This window comes from Habropoda laboriosa, unplaced genomic scaffold (assembly GCF_001263275.1).
Source record: "Habropoda laboriosa isolate 0110345459 unplaced genomic scaffold, ASM126327v1 scaffold36, whole genome shotgun sequence".
Taxonomy (NCBI): Eukaryota; Metazoa; Arthropoda; class Insecta; order Hymenoptera; family Apidae; genus Habropoda; species Habropoda laboriosa.
This window is the reverse complement of record NW_017100155.1, coordinates 1,413,553-1,423,151: the sequence shown is the minus strand read 5'-3', so window position 1 is coordinate 1,423,151 and position 9,599 is coordinate 1,413,553. Positions and strand designations below refer to the sequence as shown.

General features: G+C 35.6%; 1 protein-coding gene across 4 annotated transcripts in view; it reads left to right on the top strand.

Annotated features, from left to right (window-relative positions):
- The window catches only part of LOC108576379 (rho guanine nucleotide exchange factor 11), a 43,611-nt gene extending 35,140 nt beyond the window's left edge, over positions 1–8,471 (top strand). For 2 of the 4 annotated variants that reach the window (XM_017939382.1, XM_017939364.1), the window contains 8 exons: positions 4,661–4,932; positions 5,363–6,658; positions 6,852–6,968; positions 7,096–7,272; positions 7,430–7,650; positions 7,776–7,926; positions 8,037–8,083; positions 8,250–8,471. In XM_017939382.1, the coding sequence (XP_017794871.1) occupies positions 4,661–4,932; positions 5,363–6,658; positions 6,852–6,968; positions 7,096–7,272; positions 7,430–7,650; positions 7,776–7,926; positions 8,037–8,083; positions 8,250–8,348 (2,380 nt within the window). In that variant the 3' untranslated portion in view covers positions 8,349–8,471. Of the gene's footprint in view, positions 1–4,660; positions 4,933–5,362; positions 6,659–6,848; positions 6,969–7,095; positions 7,273–7,429; positions 7,651–7,775; positions 7,927–8,036; positions 8,084–8,249 lie in introns of all 4 variants that reach the window. The other 2 variants (XM_017939373.1, XM_017939356.1) reach the window with 2 other exon arrangements.
- The last annotated feature ends 1,128 nt before the right edge of the window (positions 8,472–9,599 follow it).

Here is a 9,599-nt window from a genome sequence, read left to right as displayed (position 1 = left end):
TAAAACGAACTTTCGAAAATATTCCTTGGAATGGTAATTTAAAAAAATATTCTCGATAATTTACACGCGTTGTTATAAGAATTCCATCAGAGTAGAATTCATTCTTTTTCTTTATCATATAATTAACGTTAATTACAGTACATTTTTCTAAAAATCACCAAAAATTTCCACTTAACTTAATTATTCGAAGCATTAGTTACACGTAAATTACAATATAACACATTGTTAACCCCTTAACCTATGATTTCTTTTCTGACTATGCATCTAAGCGTCGGTAATGTAGTGTTTTGATACTGTATCGGGTAACAAAAGTTTATCTGTTATAGATTAATTACATTTAGTAATTCTTGGTGTTAGAAATTCAAACGAAAGTTAGGATTATAACGAATTTTTCTTATTAATATAACTATTTTTCTCATATCTTGACTAGAATTTCTGTCACGAGTCTGACTCGTTGTTGTAGGTTAAGGGGTTAATAAATTACAAATAAATCAGTGCGATCCGTTTGTTCAGAAATGAAATTTTAACTCTCGATTTAAAGAGCCAATTAGTTTAGATAAATTGTTGAAGTTGACAGAAAAGCTGAGTCCTGTGTATCCGTTTGTAGAAAATTTCATTGAGCAAACGTTTGTTAAAGGAGGTGTCAGCGTACGAGACAGAGAACTACGTCGATTTTTTTACTCTTCGGAAGAATACAGGTACCATTGATGGCTACGTATGACTGTATGCACAAGGCAGCGTATCAGTCGCAAGTCGATGTCGCTTCTATATCTAGGGGGTTGATTAAAGTGATGAAGGAGCGGCTTCGATAAGGCTTAGCTTGATCGACGTCGATTAAGTTCTCGTTTATACTCGGTACACCTTGGCGGGCACACTATTCGATTATTCCAGATAAATGACCCCCACCCCCCCTGAAAATCCGATGAAAATTATTTCATTCGTATAGGTAAAAACGCGAATAGAAGATGTTAATTTGAGTAACGAGTAAAAATTCATTTTATTTTATATTTAATGGTAATTTAATTATTTTAGATCTCGTTTAATTTTATCGATAGCGATATTTAGGAAATTTGTGGTTTAAGGTGCGTGGAAAGAAACTATTATTGTAATGTGTCTAAAAATTGCTTTTTACTGTGTATCAGAGACTAATTGGAAACTTGTGAATGAAAAGTTGAACAAGAGATTATCAATGAAATTTTAATTTTTAATTTTTTGAGAAATTTTGTATTTTTGTTTTAAATTATAATTTGTTATTTTTGAAATTATGTAAAATTGACATTATTCGTGCGATTTAAATGTATCGAACGATCGTTCGGCATTGGGGAAAAAATGGCTTTTCATTCGGTACCATTTCATTTTTGCGCATCGATTTTTTTTTTAAGTAACACATATGAAGATTTTACGATATTACGAAACTGCGAAAGTTCAATGAAGTGCACGCAATGCAGAATTTGAAAAGCTGGTCGTACAATGAAAAGTAATGGCGGGATAACAAAGAAGTAGTAGCGATCATGTTAAACTACGATAATAGTATAATGAAAAACACGTTTGTAATCGTTATTACCGTTCTATATATCTCTTTTAATTATTTTCTTCGTTGAATATAGTCCCAAAACTCAAAATTGTACTTTTATAGATTTAAAAATTATAATTTTTAATTTTATGTCACTCAATGAATTATATCTTTATTCAAAATTCCTATTTTTTATTTACAAAATATTTCAAGAGATACTTCGAATAAAACAAATTCCTGTTTACATTTTTAATATTTAAAAAAATTCTAACTTCTAACTTTTTCATGGTTATTTCGTAATTCGTCGTTTTGGAAATAACATAAAAGTTAGGAGGATAGGGCTTTCTTAAAAATGTTTTCACCCTCTGGTAATCATCTTAAATCTTGATGGAAAGGGTGCGAGCAACTATGTAACAAGTATGACAAACCAGCTAAAATGCCAGTGTACTACTAGCCGACTTTTACTGCGAAAAGAACGCGTAACCTTTAAGCAAGCACAATCCCTTTAATTTATCAGCTTAGTTCTGGCAATCCGCTTACAAAATTTGGTCGCCAGTAAAATTGTCACATATCAGATGTTTTATATTTAACACTGTAACACCGGGCTTGTGACTTAGAAACTTTTACGTTCACATTCCAGAAAATCATTTCTTCTTTAGTACATTTCATTAGTTATTCAAATGTATCTTCTAATTGGACAATTAGACATGACACTCTGAATGCGAAGAATTAAAAAAAAATTGAAGAAAAAACTGTCTAGATCTAGAATAGATCATAAGAAGGGTTAAAAGTAGTCGTTAATGGAAACAAAATTTTTAACTTACGGTCAACAATGTATACTCTTGTTTTTTAACTAAAATGTTATCATTTAATCAAAGTACTTGTACATTTACAAGTGATTTTACCAGGTTGAACAGTTTTGAGATCGAACGATATAATCGATCGCTATTAAAATGAAACAAAGAGAGTGGTAGTACCAAGAAAAATCTTTATTATTGAAAAAAAAAGAGTGACAGTGCCCAGAAATTCAACAAAATTGCTAACGTTTCCTACGATTAAACGATTCGACAGATTTCTTCATTCACTTCCGATTTTTCCTTCAGGATCGCGAAATCGCGCACCTTGCTATTGAACGAACTTAACTTCCGTCGATCTTCTGAGACACTTTCAAACAAATAGAAGAGAGAAAAAGCAAACTGTGCAAAAAGACGAAATAATCAGTGGAACAATTGGTGTGCGCGTGCGGAACGCGATATTTCCTCGCGTAAGACTGTTCTGTAGAAAAGTGTGTCCGCATAATATCACGTTTATAGCAGAGGTTGGCACATGCCTGCCAGCTTTACCACATCGCGGAAGCCCTTTAGGGTTAAGGAGATATAAAAGATGAGACAACGCGGTTCTCGGCGTGTTCGTCCTCGACCTAATTCTCGCGGCAACGAAAACTTAACTAGTCCAATATCCTGCACGGAAACGTCTTCCTCGTTCGATCAGTCGAACGACATCTCGCCGGGGTGCTCGAACATCGAGGAACGACTCCCCGAACTTCCAAACGACGCCTCCAATCACGAGAGACCCGGTGTTAATGAACGTCGCACGAGGTCTGAGAGGTATATTCTTTGTCTGACATCGCGTCGCTATTTTTTTCTTATTTTCGTGTGAACTACAAAGCTTGAAAGATTTCAACTTGAAAAAAAGTGAACTTCACTTGAAAAATTTAAACTTACTGTGTGTAAAGTTCGGATACGGCGAAATTTAACACGTTGAGTGCTGGCGTGAATGCCACGTGACTTTACCATTCGAGCCGCGTGGGTCATCGATGACCCACGCTATTGGATTCATTACGTATGTTACTTTTCGACAGTAGTACGCAAGAAATGGAAAGATTTGCTTTAAGAATGAAAAATGTACCGCTGTTTCGCATGGGTCACCGATGACCCACGCCATTTGCATTTATTATATATGGTATTCTTTAATAGCAGTACGTCAGAAATGGAAAGATTCGCTGGTGAACTGAAAACATGCGACTATTTCGCGTGGGTCACCGATGACCCACGATATAATAATTGCACTATATTTGATAATTATGTACCAGTTAGATGATATTGCGAAATCATTCACGATAACGTTTTTCTATACGGCCCGAATGGATAGTCTAGCGTGGGTCACCGATGACCCACGCGGCACTCGACGTGGTAAGGTAACACAGCTGATGAATAAAAATATCATTGTTAACCCTTTAAGCGGTCGTATTGTCTACTCTGAAGCACCAAAACAAAAAACCATCGTGATTTTTGCCTGCACTTATCACACGATGGAGAAATATAAAATGTTTAAAAATTTTTGTATAAAATGAATTGTGTTAAACATATGTAAAAATGAAGAAACAAAAATATTAGAAACTTTGTATTTATAATCTTGCGTTTATACATTGTTAGTGTTCGTTGAATGAAAATGAATTCCGACCAAGCTCACCAGCACCCATGTCTCTGAGCTCAATACGACCACAAAGGATTAAGAAGTATAATATAAAGATTAATTGAAGATCGAAGTATGGAATTCAGTGTTGCTTTTGTAGCAGATGAGATACGTTTGATCGGTATATTTTAGTATGAGATGATCAGTAAATATTTAATTCTGCCCCCTATGCACTTGAAACATCAGTGCACAGATGTTCTAGGTAGTATTTGATTTATATGAAATCTAATTCAAATAAACGACTTCTAATATCAGAAACAGTTATTGTTACGGAACAATTCCTAAAAGTTGTACAATACGTTGATTTTCGCAATGATTCAATGTCGATAAGAGTGTGATGTGTTCCCTGCTTTTCCTGATGCTGTTATATTATGCATATACAAATCGTTCAAATTGAAACGCAAAAAAAAAAAAAGAAATTTATTCTATCGTAACTTGAAATTATGTGAAATATGAAATTTGAGAGAAACGTGAGAAAAAAAAATAGACACTGTGTGTATTCTCGTTCTAAGCATCTTTAACGTATTCTAACTTTCAAGGGAATCGTAGGAAGTATAATTGGCGATGACACCAACGAATTTACGTATAGGTATTGAAAAGGTTTCAAATGGCTGTGTCCCAGTCAATACAGTTTAAACGTAGAATGCTTCATTCGCTAACGATTGACTATAGGGCTGGTTTCAGTGACTGCGAACCTGCCGGGACGTTTCCCGGAAACTCAGCGGGCAGTTCGTCGAATAGCAGCTTGTCGACGAGAAGTCTGGATAGTCCGAGTACCAGCCTGGAGCAAGTGCACCCAGCCACCTCGGCGACCAACACATCGACCTCGTGGGACAGCGATGTTGATGTTGAACCGGATCCACCTGACTGGAGTCAGGGTGTCGCCGAGGATGTCCTCTCCCGCCTCAGCAATGCGGAGAAAAAGCGACAAGAAGTCATCAATGGTTAGTATCTTTTGTATCTGATTTGATGGTAGTACCATTCACACTTGATACAAAAAGCAAATCTTTTGTTCGGTGAGAAAATTATTCGTTAACATTGTTTTAAGTCCGAGTGGACCTCCAGTGTCTCATACCAGAAATCCATGATTTTCTCTCTGATTTCCATGCATTCGAAACCGAGCAACCTCCCAATCCGAAATGTAAAGAGGGTTAATGAAAATTGGTTAGAATATGTAGGACTCTGGACTTAAAGGATTAGTTTTTTGAACCTGAACGCTAAATTTCTCTCGTCCTTCCGACACATCGTGGAATTTTATTGGAATATGGAAATTTATTAGTACAGCTTTATCGAAAACAGAGAAATGAAATATTTATGTACTGTGATAGTTATTTGTTAAATCACAACTGATTTGTTTCTCCTTTTCTTTTGCAGAACTCTTTCACACAGAGCGATCTCACGTGCGAGCGCTGAGAGTGCTGTCGCACGTTTTCCACAAGCCGCTCCTCGAATCTCAAGTACTTCCGTTAGACCAAATACAGTTACTGTTTTCTAATTTAGATGAAATGGTAACGATTCATTCGCGGTTCAATCAAACGATGAAACGCAAGAAGAAGGAGACCCCGTGCGTGGGCGATGTTGGCGACCTGCTATTGGAAATGTTCGACGGTGAGAACGGGGAAACCTTCGAGAGGGCTGCATCCACCTACTGTGCGAAACAGCAAGTGGCCCTTGACGCTCTTAGAGATCGTCGTCGCAAGGATCCGAAATTGAATTCCTTCCTGAACGAGATCGAGGCGAATCCCCTTTGTCGAAGGCTACAGCTCAAAGATCATATCCTAACGGGGATGCTTAGACTGACCAAATATCCTCTGTTATTCGAGAACCTGGCGAAATACACGCCGGAGAGTAACGAGAAAGAGCGTACCGCGGTTTTAAGAAGTCTCGATCGTAGCAAGGAAATTCTTAGCTGCGTTAATCAAGCGGTACGCGAGGCTGAAGATTATCAGAGGCTGGCAGAGATCCAGCGTACGATCGACAGATCAGCGTTTGAAAAGTTCGATCATCCGACCGTTCAAGAGTTCAAGAATTTGGACATCACTAAACGTAAATTGATCTACGAAGGTCCGTTGCAGTGGCGTAGAACTGAGCAGAATCGGGCTAAGCCCGTTGATTTGCATGTAGTACTGCTCGACGACACGATACTGCTGTTGCATCGACAAGACGAAAAGTACCTGCTAAAGTTCATCAACATGAACCAAGCGAACTCCGTGTTGAGTCCTATTGTGAAAGTGTCCACCGTCCTCGTTAGGCATAATGCCGTGGACAAAAATTCCCTCTACCTGGTCAACACTTCACAGAACGGAGCGCAGATCTATGATTTAGTGGCAGCCTCGCCCGCGGAACGAAAACTATGGTGTAAGCATATCTCCGAGGCAGCTGAAGCATACAAGGCTCGTGATAAGCAAGGTAGACGACCTACTCCACCCACTACACTGCCAGAAGAACCTGGACCCATGATCGAGGATCCTTCTTCGACGGAACATGACAATATTCCTGATAAGACGGATCAGGAACAGGAGCAAGAATCTGAACCGAAGGAACCTGTCCAAGATACTAGCGTGGAACAAGAGGGAGAGACGCCTAATACCCCTGGACCTGATATCACAAGAACTGAACAAGTGATACTGCAACAACAGCAACCGAACACGTCTGAACCTCCTACAACAGGTTTAGTAATTTTAATATATTGTTTGATTGTTTTTCAAATTAAACTGAAAATTGGAATCTGTCTTAACGAAAAGAAAAAAGAAAAAAAAACGAGGTAAAAAATCGGGTGACTTGATTTATTTTAAAGGTGTTCGTTAATATTCTTAAGTAGAAATGAAATTTTGAAAGAAATGATATTTTATTTCTTAAGTAGGTACAGGAGAACCACTACGATTGGTTACTTGTACACAAGCATCGTTAATTGATCCGCTCGAAGTTCACGTTGAAGTACCACCAGTACACGTTGCGGAACCGGTGCTTACACCTATAGGTATACTATTATTTATTCGTTATATAAATGTAACTTCTGTGATTTATAAATGGAACTAAAATTAACAATGAAATTAACGATATTTTAATTTTTATAAGAAACGTAATTACTTTATTTTCATTTTCAGAATGTCTCAGGAGAAAAGACGAAATAATTAAACAAGCATTGATCGAAAAACAATTATTGGTAGCAGATATCTTAAATATTCCAAAAGAAGACTTCGAACATGTGGCAGATATGGCGTCTGAGCCATCAAGCATGGAAAAAGAACCTGCTGAGCTTATACTGGCTGCTATTAGTCAAGGTATATTTGATAAAAAGTAATATTTATTTGATTTTTAAACTATTTTAGCGATGAGGTTTTTCATGCAAATTGTTAATTTAGGGAAATATAATCTTCAATAATATTTAAAACATTATATGTAATTGTTTGCATGTAATATTTTGTTTTATATTTGCAGCGAATCAATTGGTAGGAATGTTAAATTCTGCGTTAAACGTAAGCGAAACAGAAACTGTTCTTGCATCACGTGGAGCATCTGCATTAACAACACCATCAAGCTGTGAGGCAACTGGTTGTCCATCGCCACGAATGCATCTTCATCCTCAACAACCAGCAATATCAATTGCGAGCTTACAACCAGTATGTCACTCTTTGACGTCTCAATTGTCGCAACTACTGGTAAGATTTATTTTCTTAAAAGCGAAATTGAAAAAATAAAGTGATAGTTTTTTTTTTAAATAAAATATTTCGTTCGTAATACATAAAGAATTCTAATATTTCTTTTATTTCCTTATAAATTGTAGGAAATTATAAAAGAAAGGGAAGAGGAACGAGAAACGTTGAGAAAAGAATTGCGCAGAAGTAGAGAACGTCTTCATGCTCTTGATGCAGATATACAACGTCGCGAATTTTCTGAAACATGCACCACATCGATCCAAACACAAACAGAACCCGGTTAGTTCCTTATTTTTTCAATTTTTCAGAACATAGGTTGGTAATATTAATTGATCGACATACGCATTTTGTTCTTTAATAAATATAATAATTAAGTATTTTATTTCCAGGTGAAATTTTAAACAAGGATAGCAGTATCGACGATCCCATTCGTGATGTAAGAAACTCAATTTAACGAATTATCAGATTAACTTACAAAACTTTATAATTAAAATATGAATATGATATATTCTATTGTCAGTATTGATTTTAACATGATACTACTCTCTATCCTTTTACCATAAACTCTTATATTGTAAATTTAAAGTTGATTCTCTGTACAGGAGTTTGTGGATGCACGAGGTGAATCCGAAACGAACGAAGAATTGGAACATACAGAACATGAGACAGAAACAGATGTAATGGGAGATAGTGTCGGTTGAAACGAGCGGAACATTGTACTAAATAATGTCGACCAGGTGCATTTCACGAGCAAGATTGTTTCCAAATGCTCATACTGGAAGAAATCAAAATTATGTAAAAAATGACAAATGGCGAGTAACTGTTTATGGAATACAATAATATTAGATACATATTTGCAGAGTCATGGGTCAATGATTAATCATACCTTTGCCAAAGATTTTATGTAACTGGATTTATATGACGTAAAGTCACGCGCACGCGTCACATTATGTCAATGACTGCAAATCACGTGAATTTTTTATTAGGAATAGTATGAAGATGCAGTTTCTAAAATGATGTGATAAGTGATGTCTCTTCTAAAGAAATAAAAAAGGAATCTCAAATAGATTGTTAAGTCTACTATAGATTAATCTTTCTCTTCTTAGTTAACATACACAGATATAAATACCTAGATTAGCAATCTAACTGGGAGTCCAATTTCTTGATTGAAGAATTCTTTCATTTTTAATTATTTTAAAATCTGCATTGTTATACTATTCTAACGATACCTATTACTGTATAAAAGTTGTTACAACCTGTCTAGAACGACATCGATTTCTATAACATATTGTTTTATATACATCAATTTGTATACCGAAAATTTTTTCTCGAGATGCTTTTAGAAAACTAAAGTCAACTCTCTAAAAGTTACTTTGAAATACTTATTGTTAGTGCATTTTATACAAAAACATTTACGTAAATACGTTATACGCGTTTAGAACAATTTAGTTGTTCATCCAAGGAAACATACTTTTTGTGATCTGCTACGGCATATTTGGAACCAACTGTGTTGTTATTGTAATAACTCAATAGTCATAAAACATAATTTGCATTTACATAAAGGTATATAATCAGAAGTTGCGTCGATATTTCAACATATGTAAAGAAATGCAAAGTAACGATTTTCGACGCAGTATTATTGCGTAACACGCTTTTACATACTGTTCTTACATCCCGTGACCAAATGTTCAGGATATTCAATCCGGAGGCGGCAAATGTCGATTGGTTTTTAAATTATTCGAAGTAACAAAAAGAAAAACACCGTGTAATAGTAGTTACTAATATAACATACTATATTTCTACTATAATATAAAGTAGGAAGGCAAACGTGCTTGAATTCTAATATTTAACTTATTTGTTATTATTATTTTTATTACTATTATTATTACGATTATTATTATTAAATTTATTGCTGCCTTTAAGTATTATTTTTATACTTCATTTTAATTTTA